General features: G+C 39.6%; 2 protein-coding genes across 4 annotated transcripts; one reads left to right on the top strand and one right to left on the bottom strand.

Annotated features, from left to right (window-relative positions):
- Positions 1–235: 235 nt before the first annotated feature.
- LOC149023008 (purple acid phosphatase 15-like) lies at positions 236–5,591 on the top strand. The gene is made up of 7 exons (XM_089147386.1): positions 236–746; positions 1,472–1,663; positions 2,748–3,081; positions 3,203–3,420; positions 4,159–4,349; positions 4,669–4,953; positions 5,267–5,591. The coding sequence occupies exons 1-7, from the start codon at positions 455–457 to the stop codon at positions 5,426–5,428; spliced, it is 1,674 nt and encodes a 557-aa protein (XP_089003512.1). The 5' UTR covers positions 236–454; the 3' UTR covers positions 5,429–5,591.
- A 3,056-nt stretch (positions 5,592–8,647) lies between these two features.
- Positions 8,648–10,324, bottom strand: LOC149023007 (uncharacterized). Of its 3 annotated transcripts, none has more exons than XM_089147383.1 (2): positions 10,260–10,324; positions 8,648–10,175 (listed from the first exon to the last, which is right to left on the bottom strand). In XM_089147383.1, exon 2 carries the CDS (start codon positions 9,856–9,858, stop codon positions 8,917–8,919), a length of 942 nt encoding a protein of 313 aa, XP_089003509.1. In that variant the 5' UTR covers positions 9,859–10,175; positions 10,260–10,324; the 3' UTR covers positions 8,648–8,916. The 3 variants fall into 3 exon arrangements, with proteins under 3 accessions (XP_089003509.1, XP_089003510.1, XP_089003511.1); XM_089147384.1 differs by having other exon boundaries at positions 8,648–10,073; positions 10,260–10,295; XM_089147385.1 differs by having other exon boundaries at positions 8,648–10,073; positions 10,232–10,264.
- Positions 10,325–17,767: the final 7,443 nt, after the last annotated feature.

The following is a 17,767-nucleotide window of genomic DNA, read 5'->3' as shown; positions in this document are numbered from 1 at the left end:
TTTGAACTCTTTGGCCTACACCCACCTAGTGTTCAATCAAAGCTTCCAATTATTGAATGGATGAAGTTGAAGATGATAAATAAAAATGTAAAATTTGATGGTCCATCTGCAATCTTACAATTAAAGTTGATGTACATTTAACCAATCGGCATCATAAGAACCCGTGATGTTTTCAGTAAAAAGTGACGGTCATTAATAATCCTTCAATGGTTTTTACAAAAGTTGCAGAGGAAAAGATGGGTACCCAAAAAAAACAAGTAGTTTTCTAAATAAGCAGGTAAGAACGAGTGCCACGTTAGAGTGACTTTCAGATTTGAGTCCTAACGAGGAGTAACCGTCATGTCGTGTCGAATGATGCCGCGTACTACACAGTGTAAAGAGGAAGCAAACCGATGAGAATACAAACAATAAAGAAATCAGAAAATGATAACAGCCCAATAAACAAATCAATCCAATGCCAGAAACCCTTGGAATGCTTTACAAGTTTTTCCGTTTTTCCCTGATTTCAGTCACTTTATTGTATCTGGAGAATTCAGCCACCGTCGTTCATGGCCGGATTCCGACGACCCTTGAGGGACCATTCGAGCCAGTAACCGTTCCTTTAGACGAAAGCCTACGTGGCAACGCCGTGGATTTACCGGACACCGATCCTCGCGTTAGAAGACGAGTAAAGGGGTTTAAGCCCGAGCAAATATCCGTCACTCTGTCTGCAACTTATGATTCAGTTTGGATATCTTGGATTACAGGTTTCTGTGTTTTCCTTTCCTTTTTAAGCATGCATGTTCCATTTGGGTTGATTTGAACTGATGAGAATGGTTGATTTGTTCTTAAACCCATAAAAAAATGTCTTGATGGGTACAGATAGTGTTTGGGTCTTCATGGAGTAGGAATTTTTATTTTTTATGTTAGTAGTATCTTCTTCTAAAGCTAGATGGCTGTTTACTTTAAGAAACAATGGCTTTAATTTGGGTTATTCTTTGATCAAATTTGAGATGAGAAATTCAAGAAATGGGCTAGATTGATTTGAACTGATGAGAGTGGTTGATTTATTAGAGTGGTCGTCTTCTTAAACCCATAGAATAAGTAGATGTTTATGCTGGCGCAACCATTTCCCATTGACAAAAAGATAGTCCATGTCTTCTTGGAGTTGAGATTTTAATTTGTAATGTTAATATAATTTTCTTCTAATGCTAGGTGGCTGTTTAGTTTAAGAAACCCTGGATCTTAAATTGGGTTGTTTTTGTTCAAATTTGAGTTGAGAAATTCAAGAAATAGGCTAGATTGATTCTACTCTGTAAATCAAACTAGTGATCACATAGAAAGCATGTTTATCTCTAGTGATCGTATAGAAAGCATGTTTAAGTATCTTGAAGCTGTGGTTGATTTTGCTTATTCTTGTATAAGTTTTGAATTGGAGTAAATCCTCGAGTCTAGCCTATGATAAAGATGCAATTTGGGATCTATTTCGCAGGGGAATTCCAGATAGGGAACAACATAAAGCCATTAAATCCTACAACTGTAAAGAGTATTGTTCGTTATGGTAAACTAAGGTATCCATCAACATATGAAGCAAAAGGCCACTCTCTGGTTTACAACCAACTTTATCCTATCAATGGACTCCAGAATTACACGTCAGGAATAGTCCACCATGTTCGTCTCACTGGTAAGTTTTAGCTGAGTTTTGTTTTAATTCATTCGTTCCTGTTTTGGAATTTACAAATCCGCTGCTTGCTGAATTTTATTATTTTTCTGTTTTTCAATTTTCCTCCTATGTTCCCATCTTACTGACATTCTTTTCATCAACATAAGATGGAGCCTTACAATATGGTTTAGTAGTGATAGCATCTGTGCTAGGGTTTGATTTGGCACAAAATTTGAAATTGGCTTCATGAGAAATTGTTACTGTCTCACTTTGAATCTGGGAAAGTTCATTAAGTTTCTACGTGGTAAACTTAATTTCTGAGGAAGGATATAATACATGAGGTTATTTCTTTTTAAATGTTCAATGCACAATTTAATATCTGATACTTGTTGCTTTCCAGAACTAGAAATGTTTAATCTCATCCCACCCCTTATTATACAAAGTGAATTCACATCTTGAACTTGCTGTTGGGTTGTGGCATGCCAGTTTCTTAAACACTGTACTACCGAAGAAATTCAAGAATCCTTCTTTTACTTTTGTCCCTTCAAATTTTAGGCTTTGTGGATGGCACCTAATCAACTTGGTCGGGTTCATCCACCCTCTGATTGCTCGGGACTCATGATCTGTTAATCTTTTATTGGTTATATGATGAACTTTTGTCAATGTTCAATGGTGAAGGGTATTATGAACATCTTGGCTGTATCCATAAAATTAGCTCTACCAGATTCATCTCTGGATCCATAGATGAGCTTGCCATGTTGCAGGTCTACCAATTTACCTCTCTTATCTAGGTTCTGAATTGATTTGTTTATTTATATATAAACAGGAAAGAGAAAGGGAGATATTGTATGGTTATGACTATCCAATTGAATTGCATGATAGCATAGATACCTCTGGGGCCCCCATTACATTGTAATACTATTATCAGTTCTTTTTAAAAGGGGGTTCCTTTTTTGCAAAAAACAAGACCCCCATCCCCCCCTGCACCCCGGAAAAGATGAAACAAATTGGAAAAAAAATTTCCATCTGAACCCCTTCTCTTTCGTTTAGATTCCAATAGATTTTGAAACTTCAGTCATTCTCCCTCTCATTCTGTGTTTTGTAGGGCTGAAACCTGGCACAACATATTACTATCGATGTGGAGATCCTTCTATACCAGCCATGAGCCTTATATACTCTTTCAAGACAATGCCAATTTCTGATCCCTACAGTTACCCAAAAAGAATTGCAGTGGTGGGAGATCTGGGTCTTACATACAATACAACTTCCACAATTAGTCACTTGATACGTAACAGTCCTGATCTTGTTCTATTAGTTGGCGATGTAACTTATGCCAACATGTATCTTACAAATGGAACAGGGTCTGACTGCTATTCTTGCTCATTTTCACGTACTCCAGTGCACGAGACATACCAACCTCGTTGGGATTACTGGGGAAGGCAACAGAATTGACTCTCCTTTTTTCTTGAAGATGCTTTACCGTAACTAAAAAGTATGGGTTTTCTATGATATTTCTTTCTACTTGGAGCTCATACGAATTTCATGCTATGTTTCTTTCAGATATATGGAACCTCTGGTGTCAAAAGTTCCAATAATGGTTGTGGAAGGGAACCATGAGATTGAACAGCAGGCTGAAAACCGCACTTTCGTTGCTTACAGTTCACGTTTTGCATTCCCTTCAATAGAAAGTGGATCTTCATCAACATTCTACTATTCATTTAATGCAGGGGGGATCCATTTTATCATGTTGGGTGCCTACATTTCTTATTACAAAACAGGTAAATCTGTGAGTTTAGGGTCCAGTAGTCTCCTATTTCTCCATCTACAATTTAGTAAGCATCATTTCTGGAAAATTATCCTCCAACATCCGCTTTTTTTGTTGGGCAAACTGAACATCCACTTCACTGAAAGTCTTTGTTCCTCCTCAAGTTGTATCTGAAAATAAGACAACAGGTAGGCTAAGGCATTAGTCTGTGGCATATAACAATCTGGTCACTCTTGGTGAGCTGTATTTTTACTCCCTTGAGATAATACTACCTCTTTATATCCCTAATATTTATTTGCATGATGGATTGTCTATCTGTGGCATGGCAAAAAAGTAAAGACTGGCTTTAAGCATCTGATCTAGAGCTTAAATAATGATGGCTGGCAAAATTTAGTCAATTCATTTGTATGCTACTGATATTAGAAGGTTGCATGATTTATTTATTTAGTATGACTTCTTGCATACACGTGCTGATCTAACAGCAGCTACAACCACAAGTTCTGACCTACGGGGACAAAGATCAGTGTGTTTTATATGGTAATCTACAAAATGAATGGTTGAAGCAATTATGATCCATAATATTTGAAAGAACATAGTATAACAAGGGTTATTGATGTTTAATTTCTTTACAAATTTATACCTTCTGTACCATTCAATTTGTTTCTCTATACAGGAGAGAAATAGAAGTTGCTCCACTGACCAGAGATTACTTACGAGACAATACTGGTCTACTTTTTCCCCCTCTTTACAGGAGAGCAATACAAGTGGTTGGAGAGAGACTTAGCTAATGTGGACAGATCTGTGACTCCATGGTTGATAGTAACTTGGCATCCACCTTGGTATGGCACTTATCAAGCACATTATCGAGAAGCAGAGTGCATGAGGGTGGAGATGGAAGAATTACTCTACTCTTATGGTGTTGACATAGTATTCAATGGACATGTAAGTGAACAACCCTGTAGATGTTGATCACCATCTTCTAGTTCTTCCATTTATTTTTGCAACTTCCCCTTATTTCTGGTACCAGATAATTGATCACCACGTGAAAAACCAATCCAAAGGAGCTTTGCGATGTAGTCTAATGATGATCACCATGTGAAAAACCAACATTCTTCTTTCTTTTGCAAAATACATAAGCACTAGTGTTTACATTCATTGTGATGGTCCTTTGTAGAATGGAACAGTACCATCCATATAAAGTTTTATTTATGTACACTTCAATTGCTGAAGAAGTTTCTTTCTTTTGGGTGATGATCATCAGGTTCATGCCTATGAGAGGTCAAATAGAGTTCATAACTATACATTGGATCCCTGTGGTCCTGTTCACATCACAGTTGGAGATGGGGGTAATCGAGAGAAAATGGCCATCAAACATGCTGATGAACCTGGTAATTGTCCAGATCCATTGAGTACATCGGATGAATACATGGGTGGCTTTTGTGCCTTCAATTTTACCTCAGGCCCAGCAGCTGGTAAGTTCTGCTGGGACCGACAACCTGATTACAGTGCATACAGAGAAAGCAGCTTTGGCCATGGGATCCTAGAGGTTCTTTTTCCCTCCTCTCCCTTTCTTACACTACTTGACATGATTTGGAAAAAATAGTACTAAAATTGTTGTTTAGATTTAAAAAAAATAATAACATGATTGATGTTTTAGTTGGTAGATTTAAGATTCATGGGTTCTTTTAGTTAGAGACAAGGTGTTGCCATGTAAATGCTCTAGGACTATTCATAAAGTCATAAGATAGATTCTACCCATGAATGCTTGATTATCCGCTTGGATTTATTGGTTGCTACATGAGAAGTGGTTGTTAAAACTGGTGAAAATATCAATGTAATGTGTAATTTGTGAATGGCAGGTGAAAAATTCAACTTATGCTCTGTGGACATGGCACCGTAATCAGGACATATACAACAGTGTTGGGGATCAGATCTACATTGTCAGACAACCTGATAAGTGCTCTGTGAAACCAATGGTTGGTAAGTCCCGAAAATACCGACTTTTTTTTATGAGGCAATAGAGCACATTTACTTGGAGAGTCAACATTGGCTTAAATTATAGGAACCACTACTGTAACAATATAATCTGTTTTGCTTGATGCCATCCAAAGTGGCATGTCTAAACATGAGGGAAGATGTTACGAGATCAGCATTGTACATGACAAGAGGGATGATGTGCAAGACAAGAGCTTGAATGCACAAATCATCCCACATAAGTTACTGAAGTCTTAACAAAATAAATAAATTTCAGTTAGATCTTAACAAAATGACTTACTATATGGTATTAGGTCATTGTGTAGGTATCTTGCTTGGATGCTTGTCCGCAAGTAGGATCAACAAGGTTTTTATTAGAACAGAAGCTTTTGTCAGTGCTGAAAACTTAGTTCTTTGAGAAGTATGCATTCCCTCACCATAGGAGTGAAGGAACTTCATTCTTCTCACCCCATGCGCTCCCTATATGTAATATTCCGGAACTCTGAAAGGAGATTGGGCGTTGGCAAAAAAGAAGAAGAGGGTTTTGATGGAGTTCATCTTGGAGAAAGAAATTTGATTTGATCTCATCCTACATTGGATATAATTGGGAATTGTTGCATCCAAACTTGACCCCTTGAGTGAACTGCGATCTAGCCGTGCTGATAAGGCCTGAGAATTTAGAACCGTGATCTAGCCGTGTCAATAAGGCCTAAGAGTTTGTTCACAATAGAGAAGTGTGGTTTTTGGCCTACTCTAGTGGTTGGGCAGCCGCCTCCGAAGAGTAAGTTAGATTCAGAAACACGTTCACTCTGCAGAGGGACTTCAAATGTCCGAGCTGAGGAATGAAACTTAGAAGACAGAGTGGGAGTATTTATAATTGTGCAAGACAAACATGGTAGAGCCTGCCATGCACAAACACAACTGACAATTTGGTAGGTATTCAATTTGAGAAGGATGTTGTGGTAGGTTAACGTATCCTTTGTTAGGTATGAACCTATAGCCTATCCTTTGCCAAGTATGGACCCGCAATCTTGAGGTGTGCCGCGTTCCCCGACCGCCTATAGGCTGATGAACTTGGTGCAAAACCGCACAACATAAATGTAGATAGATTAATAGGTAGTTGGTACCATGGTAGGAAGTTTTGGCGAATTTCCCCTGAAACTTAGTTAAATTCATTGAGTTTGATAGGAACTGAACTTTTAGTGCCACCAAAACCGAAACATGCAAAATTTTGCCAATATATTGCGATAAATCACCGAATGGTCTATTTACCGCGATATATTGTCGATATTTCTATTTCTTGCAATATTTTGGCAATTTCTCTCGCATTTCTATAGCTATAGTGAAATCTTTAAAGGTTAAAGAACAATCTTACCAATTTTGTTCCAATGATTCAAGCTTCAAAAGGCAACATGTCAAATGTGGTTAAGGAGGAGAATCTACATGGAATATTTGTTGGAAATAATTCAAACTAGGAAGACATTTTGTAGCAAAATATTCAAGATCAATAGATAGTCTCTAATCAATAATATCCCAATGGTTTAGGCTTCAAAAGGCAACGTGCCAAATCTGGTTAAGGAGGAGAATATGCATGGAAGAATTTATGAAAACAATTTAATTTACGAAGGGATTTTGTAATTAATCTTCAAGGTCGACGGGAAATCTTTCCAATTATGTCCGAATGATTTAGGCATCAGAAGGTAACGTGCCAAATGTAGCTAGGGAGGAGAATTGCATGGAAGAATTTATAGAAAATAATGAAATTTTGCCAAGTCCCAGTGTGTTTGTTTGCATCAAATTAGGCCCAAAATAACCTAAAATACTTTTTTTTATTGGGGGGGGTGTTGATTTGGTTGAAGTTTCCCCCCGAAATTTGCTGGTTTTGTACCTTTGTCCCCCCCCCCCCCTCCTTTGGTAAAAAACAAATCTATTGATCAAAAGAGCCATTGCAAGTCGAGGCATTTGCATTAGCCTAGGGTGTTGGTTAATGGTTAAACCATCGGCAGCTCCACCGAAAGGGCCAATAGATTAATGCATTAGCACTTTAACATTCATACCCTCTTTTTGATGGCTAGTTTCATAACCTCCTGTTTTTTATATATGTATAGCTTTAAAAAGTAGTTACAACTTACAAACTACAAGGTCGCAGGTGGGCTCATCAAGGGAACTTCTTATAATATGAATGTTAAGTGCTACAATTAATTCGTTACTGGCTTCTCTCAGCCATTAACCATCCACAGAGTTACAAGTTCATGAAGGTTTGTATTTAAAAGGTTTTTAGTTTGCAGTGCTCTGATTTTGATGAATAGGTAGGAGACTTATAGGTGAGTTGGTGCCATGATTAAATCTCATACCATTAAGAAGTTCATCAAGGCCCACATTTAGGCCCATAGTGTTGAAGAGGTCATTTAATGTGTTGATTGGGAATTAGGTCACCAAACTGCTTCCCCTAGGATTTGGTGGCTATGCAATGAGCCTACTTAAATACGAGAGAGAAAACTCAAACTAATTGTCTGGTTGAGAAAAGTCAAAAAGGACCACATTGTTCTCCCTGACTTCTTCCTGACAAAGAAGTGATTCAAACTTCACAACCAAACCCTCTAAAGACAGGCCAAAACCCTAGAATTCTCCAAATGAGGCAACTAAGCAAATCCAAAATCAAGTAATCGACCAACAGACAAGATAGGTGTTTAGGTAATCGTTTGCCAACCAATTAAGCATGTGGCCATTCCCAATTCCCAAGTAAACAGGTAAGAAAATGAGATTTCAAATTCCTTTTTACCCACCTCCAAGTGTTACTACTTACTATATTAGTAATATTCTCCCACACTATATATAAACAAAAAAAAAAAAAATGTAACTACTTACTAGTTACTAGTCTCAGATTATTTTATTAAGTGGGTCCCATTGGTTGTTTCGGTTCCCAACTCTACTCTTACCAAAGTTTTGATCCTATTGGTTGTTTCGCCCGTTCCCCCAAAAAAACGGTCTACCTCTAGTGGAATTTCCAAATTTGTTTGTTTGATCCTATGTTAATCACGCTCTTCCAGATCTGGACATTTCAATGCTCCATTCCCCCCAATAAAATTCATTTTGAAAAAGTAAAAATGCGGTCTATGAGGAAATATCGAAAGATTATTTACTAATTTATGTTACCTAAAGTCATCTATGCTAGTTTACTTCGGAAGATTTTCACTAATATAGGCAATCTTTAGCCCGTGGTCTTGAGGAAATTCGAATTCTGGCCTCCTCTGTAGAAAGTAGAAACGTCAACTGAGCCACCTTTGGAGTTAATTTTTACTGATTAAATTTGCAAGTAACCAAACAAAAGAATCCACTATTTTCTCTCTTTTTTTTATTTTTTATTATTTTTTTATATATATTTACATGGCTGAAGGCTATGTAGGATTTCTTTCTTATTTTACCCACCACTTTAAAGCATAGAAATAAACACAGGAAAATTAATAACAAACTATTAGAAAATGTAAGTAATCGAGCAAGCGTGAGAAAGAGAGTGAGAGGAGAGAGAGAGAATTCAGAAGATGTCTAGGATCTCCAAGATGTAACCATTGCAAAGTGGACAATTCCCCCTTGATACCCAAAGCTCTCTAGAGCAAAGCCTGCAGAACGTATGGCCACAAGGTATAAAAGCCGAACCTTTATGCCTCAGCATACACACGCAGCACACGTACTCTCCTCTCCCACCATCATTATCATCACCTGCATTTTCTTCATCCGCCACGTCACCAATCAACGTGGTCCCCACCATACCCGTATCCGACAATTGCCTATCCGTTTCCTCCAACAGCGCCATCAACGACGTCCTCACCGGCGCCTCCTCCTCCTCCTCCTCCTCTTCCTCCGCTGCCGCCGGTGCGGTCTGAACCGCCGGTCCAACCACAATTTGCTGCTCTTCTCTCATCTCCTCTATCTCAGGAACCGTGTTAGATCTCTCCCGTTCAATCTCCCGTCGCCGCTGCAACTCTCGCTCATTCGCTAACGCCGCCGCTAGTCTCATCATCACTGGTCGGTTAGCAGTTGCCGCAGCTTCGTACTCCGTAAGGGTGTCCTCTCTGTTGTCCGCTCCGTTACCTATTTGAGCCGATTCAGGTGCGATTGTAACTGAAATTGGATCTGAAATCTGAAGAACGCAGTCGCCGTTGTCGTCGTGACTGGTGCGTCGGAGACGGAGGCGGTCTCGGAATGATTTCCAGTTCCTCCGGTTAACACCGGTAAGGTTTTTGTTGCTGGATTCCTCTTCTCTGATGATATCAAAGAGTGTACGGGTTACCGGTGGACCTCTGTCTGGTCTCGTTGCATCACAACCAATGATTGCACCGAGGGTTAGCCCAGCCAGATTGTCTCTGTTGCTCTCGTCGTCTTCTCTGGCTCTTAGAAGATCTCTAAGATTCGATTTGTCGACGACTGAGACCTGATGACTCGTTCTTCGTCGACCACCACCACCACCACCTTCCATGGAATCCTATTAGGAATCAAATTCAATTAACAGATATGGAGCGGAAGAGAAAACACAGATCTAATTTCTTGTTCTCGTACTGATCGACAATGTAGCAGTTTCAATTGCAGATCATCTTGATATCGCAGCCAGAAAAACCAAATTCACGGATCAAGAACTGCCAAATTCCTTCTTGTGTGCTATTCCAACAGTAAGGAGCAGCATTGGATACCTTCCTAAAGAGCAAGAAAACCAGATCTAATCAGTGGCAGCTTTTGATCTTTTGCAGCAAAAGGATAAATTGCGAGAACACATTCACAAAGAAACACAAAGAAACTCTGCAAAAGGCAAGATTTTATATATTTAGGATAGAAAAGCGAAAGAGAAATAATACAAGATGAAACGTTCTCTCTCGCTTTTACCTCTCCCTCTTTGGCGAGTCTCTTTTTCTATGCGGTGTTGTTGAATAATAGTCAAAATCAGCCTATCTCTTTGTCTTATCATTTAATTGCTAATTTCGTAATTTCCGGACGAAAATGAGAAACAGACAAAGCCGGTTACTGTTTTGCACCCCTAGCTTTGAACGGACAGTGAAAGAGCGAGTCTTCTGGTTCAGGAAACGGAAACATGGGTCTCCAGTTCCCCTACTTTATAGGAGAGACTTAAGACAAATTACTAAACCAACCCTAAGGTTAGGCCTTAAAAGCATGACGTGGAAGGGATGAATGGGTCCCTCAGTTGGTAATCCAATTGACCAAAGGCAATCCTGTTAAGTTGCGGTTAGTTTAGTTGATCGATCTTCTTCTTTTTCTGTTTTTCTTTTTTTTCTTCTTTCTTCTTTTGCTTTTTCAGTTTGGACTTTGGAGTAGATGTTTTCTGTTAATGTAGGGGTGTCAACAGTGCGGTTTGGGGCTGAAAACACCTCACTCAAATACGGTCCATTAGCAAAATAACGGTTTCGGGCTGGCTTCGATTTGGTATGGTTTGGGTTCAGGCTAACTAACGGTTTGGGCTAACAATTTAGATTCGGGTTGTTTATGATGTGTAAGAAAAAAAACAAGAAAAAACAATTGAGCATCCTACAACAAAATTGAAAATTATATGAAAATCAAAGTTGCTATTGGTCAATTTCCATTAAAAAAAATCCACACATTCTATAGAAATCAAGAACATAAATATTAAGTAGTGAAATGACTATTTGATCTTTGAATTCATGTTTAATTTTTTTAATTGTTTATATCAACTATCTAATGGTAAAATAATGATTCAAATGCTATTTAATGTAAAATTACAAAACGGGTTATAATGGGTTGCGGTTTGGTGCAGGCTCCACAACCCTCAGCCTAATTACGGCCCATTTAGATTTGGTTTGGGCCGGTTCAGGCTATAACGGACTGGTGCAGTGCAGTTTTAATGGTTCGGACTATAGATTGACACACCTATGTTAATGTATAACTGGTCGCGTGGTTGGCATCATTCCCTGCGCCATGCACAAATCATTCCGCCCCATCCGATATCCGATATCCGATATCCGAAAAGGAGAAAGAATTGTAAAGGTGAAAACGTGAAGGAATCCTAGGAGACCTCGATTATGAAATCATTCCTTCACTTTCAGGTTGAGATCCAAGTGTCAAATTTTGGCCTTGTGGGGCCCATGACACAATAAATAACGTAAACAAGCCAAACCCAAATGTGGTACCCACAGCCATATCATTGGTGAAGTCGTAGCTGATAGCATCAGTCCACCACACATCATTATTATTTTATTTTTTTGGATGGAATCTTCTATTTTATTTCTTTTGCTTGTTTAATCCTTATGATTTTTTGGATTTTTTTCTTTTGAAATGAGTATTTTATATAAACGGAAACTCGGGTTTGCCGGATTTTAGATTTCGTAAGAACTTTTCAATTCCTTGTATGAAACCATTCGTCACTCACATCCATGGCCGGGTTCCCAATGATTTTTTTTCCGGTACGGCTGCCAATGAATCTCTAGTTACTATTTGTTAAATGATATTACTTAATCCAACCGGGGTTGGTCCAAGTGGTAAGCAGCTTGGTCCGCTTAAGTAAAGTTCCGGTATCGAAATCTTATGGATGCAAAAAATTCCCGCTGGGAGACTCACCCACCATAGCCAGGTGTGCGACTTAGGTCGAACACTGGATTAGTCTAGGCAAAGCCTTGAAAACCGGGGTTGACAACTAAAAAAAAAAAAAGGAGGATATTACTTATTTTAAAAAAAAAATAATGCCTTATTAGTGTTATAATCGAATTTTTTGAGCTAGTGTTGTCGAATACGCTAGTTCATGAAAATGTATATCCGAAGTCATATTTATATATAATTTATGTGTAGCTATCATTGAAGAGTTGCTCAGTTGGTAATAATCGGCTCCTCTTGGTAATAATTTATGTATACCACATGAGTTTTTTCTTGTGGTATTTATAATAGTCACCACTTCTTAATATAAAACTATCAATCAATTAAAAAAAAAACTCATGTCATTTTATTTAGATACTTTAATTTATTAAAATAGTATTCTAAGCCCTCTTCCCAATCACTTCATTGCATTTGTCGATGTTGCATAGAACAAGAATAGCAATATTGAAGGTAGAAGAATGATCATTTATACCAGATGCAGCACTTGGTTATGCCAAGTTCAAATGGGGCTATAGTTTTTCAACATCATTAATGGAAGCAGAAGCATGTCAAGATGCTCTTGTTTTTGCCAAGGGGGTCAACATTTATAATCTATTGATATATTTAGATTGTCTTCCTTTAGTTTCAAGGCTAAATGGGGAGACAACTTCATAGGATTGGGGCTACATATTCTCATGTGATTGATTTAGTTGTTGTTTTCTGTTGGAATTTATTAATATGATTAATAAATTAAATGCCCAAGGGCAATATTGGAAACTCACTATTAGGGCGGTTACAAAATAGGGTTATATGTTTTGGTAACCACCGCATTAGTGAGTAACTGAGTGATTTATTCGCACGAGATTTATCTCTGAGAAACGGCGGCTCCATCTCTCTCTCTCCCTCTCTCTTAGAATCGCAGGCTTGGAAATTTTTCCTTTCCTAGTTTTTGATCTTCATTCCATTAATCCACGGTATTTGGGTTGTGGATATTATTCCCTTTCCCAGTGATTGTGGAATCTCGCCGGTAAATCTTTGGTGGTGGAACAAGAACGTGGATCTAGACTTCCGCTGCGAATACTTCAAGTAAGGGAAAGCGAATCCAGGTAAGGAATCTTTCCCCCCATCAATTAATTGAATTGAATTACTTTTGAAGTATTACCAACATTGGCATCAGAGGCATTGGTTCCCACGTTTTTTTGTTCCTCCCCATTGTTTAAATTTATTGTATGGATCCAATGGGAGGATCAAGGGTTTAATACGAAACCCATGGGAGAATTGATAGGGTTTTTGGAAACCCTTAATTTTGATTCGGATCCGAGTGGGAGGATCCCTGTGAATTTCCCTAATGAAGATTTGCATGAATTAATAATCCATGATGATAATTATTTTTGTTTAATAATTAATGCTGGATTTTTTCATATAATTTTTTTGGATGATTTTTTGGGTGAAAAAACGTGTTTTCCGTTTTTTTTGAAAAAAATTTCGTTCAAGAAAAATTGAAAAATCGCCGTTTTTTGGTCACTATGGACCAGACGGACGACCGTCTGACTAGACGGTCGTCCGTCTATTATCAGACTAGTCACAGTGTCCCAGACGGAAAAGACGGTCATCCGTCTGGGCCAGACGGTCGACCGTCTGAACCAGACGGTCGTCGATCTCAGTCTGGTCACAGAATGCCAGACGGTCATCCGTCTGGGCATAAAAGGCGAGCGGACGGAATTCCGGGCAAGGCGGCAGACGATCCGTCTGGGGAGATGGATTTTTTTGGATATTGGTCTGTTCAGTTCAGAATGTGTTTCTAACTTACTAGACACCAATGGCCCGACAATCTGTGTGATGTTTGGGCATTGAGGGCCTAATGGGGCCTAGTGGGAGCTAATGAGGTAGAAGTGTTCTGTGTGAACCACCTCATAGCTTGAACATGATTGCATGTTTTATTTTAATAAAACTATTTTTTATTTATGGGTCTATCAATCATGTTTCTTGCACAGAATGAAGCTAGTGTATAAGTCTATGTGGGTTTGCATGAGAATTTGATTGAATGTTTTTTAGCATCTCTTTTGGTTTAAGTGCTTATCCCATAGGTTGACTATGCTAGTGTGATTTTTTGTTGCATGAGTTGTGTTTTATGCTAGATTTATTGAACTCATTCTTGTATGTAATATCTCTAGAAAAAATGGCTGCTACCAAGAGCATTGTTGCTGACCTCACTAAAGGAGATAAGCTGAATGAGAGGAATTATGACCTCTGGCACCGAAAGGTGCAATATCTCCTGGAAGAGCAGGATATGCTGGAGACCATAAACCATACCATGAACCCACTTGAGGAAGGTACCACTGCACAGCATCGCAAGGACCTTGATACATACAATGCTTGGAAGAGGAAAGACCGGGTAGCCAGGATTACAATCCTGAGCTCCATGAGGGATGACTGATGCTTTGTTATGAGAAGCATAGGACTGCAAAGTCTTTGTGGGGGAGGCTGTGAAGTTCCGGTATGGAGGGACTTCCACCACAAGGGGCCGCCAGCTCGGACTCACTTTTGATGGTTATAAGATGCGCCAGGGTCACACCATGAGGCAGCATATAACCATCATGTCTAACATGATCAGTGAGTTGAGCGCATGTGGGCGCGAGGAAGACTGATGAGGAGCAAGTCTCCGCAATCATCGGGTCATTGCCAAAGACTTGGGAGCATATGAAGATCTTCTTGACTCTCATGTTGATGAGGTCAAGACTTTCGATCAAGCCGCCAAGCACCTTGAGCTTGATGAGGATCGGATGTTGGCCGATACCCCTCAAGCCGATGTATTTGCTGCTGAAGCTAGCACTAGTAAGGGTGCAGGCTTCAAGCGCAAGAGAGAGAAAGCTCAACCTCATCGGTCCGAGCAAAGTAACCAGGGTGGGAACAAAAACAAGAGTGGGCCCAAGCGTTCAAGGGGGACTAGTGCTTTGGCAAGAAGAAATCAGCTTTGATTTGCTTCAAGTGCCGAAAGCTCTGGTCATTTTGCTCGTGATTGCACCGAGCAAGAGGTATGTCTTGTGTGTTATACCTCATCTTGTTATGTAACAAGTTCTACTATGCTTGCTGAACTAAATCCTTTGTGGATTGTTGATTCAAAGCGACAGAACACATAACAAGGGAACGTCGAGCTTCGTGGAATACCGTCGTATTCTAAGAGGAAGCAAAAGAATAACGATGGGGAACAGCTCAAGCGTGGAGGTTCATGGCATAGGCACATTCAAATCAGTTTTGCGAGGTGGCCGGGCATTTGTTACTCCATGATGTGCTTGTATGCTCCAGGACATTCGGCGAAATCTTGTTTCTGTTATTTATCTTTTAAGACATGGTTTTAGAGTTGTATTTGAAAACAATTCTTTGGTTTTGTATCACGGGTGATATAGTTTATGGTTATGGTTTTCTTGATAATGGTTTCATTGTATTGGATACAATTGATTATTCATTTAATTCTAGTAATGCTTTTGTTTGCCAAAATACTGTGTGTATTGATTCTAATTTGTGGCATGCTAGACTAGGACATATTGGCTTAGATAATGAACAGGTTGGCAAGAGAGGTCTCTTAGGCCAAGGTTCACTATCTCGATTTGCCAACTTTGTGAGTCATGTCTAGCGAGAAAAGCAACTAGAAAACCATTTAAAAAGGCTTTGAGAGCCTCTCTTCCTTTAGAACTTATCCATTCGGATGTGTGTGGACCCATGAATGTGCATACTAGAAAAGGACAGTCTTATTTCATCACATTCATAAATGACTATACAAGGTATGGTCACATTTATCTAATTTCTCATAAGTCGAAGCCTCCGGAATGTTTTAAGAAATTCATGAGCTTGGTTGAGAATCGATTAGATAAAAGGATTAAAACTCTTAGAACGGATAGAGGAAGAGAGTATCTCTCCGATATGTTCAAAGGGTTATGTGATGAAAAGGGGATATCTAGAGAACTTACTATTCCGGGGGACTCCACAGCAAAATGGGGTTGCTTTGAGAGGAGGAATAGAACCTTGCTAGACATGGTGAGATCCATGATGGCGCAGGCAAATCTACCCATCTCTTATTGGGGAGATGCTTTCTTGATCGCGGCCTATATCCTCAACAGAGTTCCAACCAAATCGGTTCCTTCCACACCATATGAGTTGTGGACCGGAAGGAAGCCAGATTTGAGTTACTTGCGCGCATGGGGATGTGCAGCATATGTTCACTCTACTTCTCACAAATATGGAAAGCTTGGACCCGAGAGGAAGAAAGTGTATCTTTGTGAGATATTCCGAACCCTCAAAGGGCCATGTCTTCATTGGACTAGATGAGAGTGAGAGGAGAACGGAACTTGAGTCTAGGGATGCAACATTCTTGGAGAATGATTTTCCATCTCTTTCGGGAGTTAACAAAGAATCATCGGAATTCTTTGAGATACAAGATAGTGGTCTTGTCACTCCAGGGATTCAGATTCTAGAAAATGAACATGGGGTTCATCCAGAAGATCCTAGTGGGAGTGGGAGTGCAGATGTGATAACTACCTTAGACGGTGAGCAATCTGACATGCACTTGCGCCGTAGTGGGCGCGGGCTAGTTCCTCGTCGACGTTTTGACATAGAGGATGAAGCCTACATGGTAACTCCTGAAGAGATCGGCGTGAGATGACTTCGGTCGATGAGCATGAACCAAAGAGCGTGCGGGAAGCTCTTGGGGGGTCAAGCTCAAAGGAATGGTTAAAAGCAATAAAGGAAGAGTTGGAGTCGATGAAAGTTAATCATGTCTGGGACTTGGTTGACTTGCCGCCAGGCCGAAAGGCAATTGGGAACAAGTGGGTTCTCAAGATCAAAAGAAAGGCGGATGGATCTATTGAGAGATTCAAGGCTCGTTTAGTGGCTAAGGGCTACACCCAACGAGAGGGCGTTGATTATGAGGAAACTTTTTCCCCTGTGGTTAGGTTTGCCTTAATTCGCCTCATACTAGCCATTGTTGCTCAGTTGGACTTAGAGCTTTATCAGATGGATGTAAAAACTGCTTTTCTCAATGGAGAACTTGAGGAAGAGATATATATGGATCAACCTCAAGGCTTTGAAGCACATGGACTTGAGCGCAAAGTGTGCAAGCTTAAGAAGTCCATATATGGCTTAAAGCAAGCATCTAGACAGTGGAATGTGCGCTTCCACCAAGCTATGATGGAAAATGGTTTTTCCATGCTTGAGGAAGACCACTGTGTTTACACCAAGAGATCGATAATAATTATGTCATTCTGACACTGTACGTAGATGACATACTTATGGCTAGCAATAGCAAGGAGCTATTAGAAACCATTAAGAAATGGTTGTCCTCCGTATTTGATATGAAGGACATGGGTGAAGCAAGCTATGTGCTTGGTGTCAAGATTGTCAGAAATAGGCAAAAGAGATTCTTGGGTTTATCTCAAGAGACCTATATTGACAATGTCTTGACGAGATACAGATGCACAATCGCAAACCAATTGATACTCCGGTGGAGAAGGGTTTGCATTTGAGCCTTGATATGGGTCCTAAGACTCCAGAGGAGAAAACCAAGATGGAAAGAGTTCCATATTCCGGTGCGGTGGGTAGCCTTATGTACGCTATGATGTGTACTAGGCCGGATATTTGTTATGCGGTGGGTTTGGTTAGTCGGTACCAATCAAACCCAGGCATAGAGCACTAGAAAGCAGTCAAGAGGATATTGAGATATCTCAGAGAAACGAGTAACTACATGTTGTGTTACCAAGGATCGAATTTGCGGTTAGTTGGCTATAGTGATGCCGACT

This window comes from Hakea prostrata, chromosome 3 (assembly GCF_041222555.1).
Source record: "Hakea prostrata isolate BN-2017 chromosome 3, UWA_Hpros_2, whole genome shotgun sequence".
Classification (NCBI taxonomy): Eukaryota; Viridiplantae; Streptophyta; class Magnoliopsida; order Proteales; family Proteaceae; genus Hakea; species Hakea prostrata.
This window is presented reverse-complemented; position numbering and strand designations above follow the sequence as displayed.

Coding starts and splice junctions, on each gene's coding strand:
- LOC149023008 (XM_089147386.1), top strand. CDS start 455: ATGCCAGAAACCCTTGGAATGCTTTACAAGTTTTTCCGTTTTTCCCTG. Junction 747..1,471: donor TTGGATATCTTGGATTACAG/GTTTCTGTGTTT, acceptor TCTATTTCGCAG/GGGAATTCCAGATAGGGAAC. Junction 3,082..3,202: donor CGTTGGGATTACTGGGGAAG/GCAACAGAATTG, acceptor TGTTTCTTTCAG/ATATATGGAACCTCTGGTGT.
- LOC149023007 (XM_089147383.1), bottom strand. CDS start 9,858: ATGGAAGGTGGTGGTGGTGGTGGTCGACGAAGAACGAGTCATCAGGTC.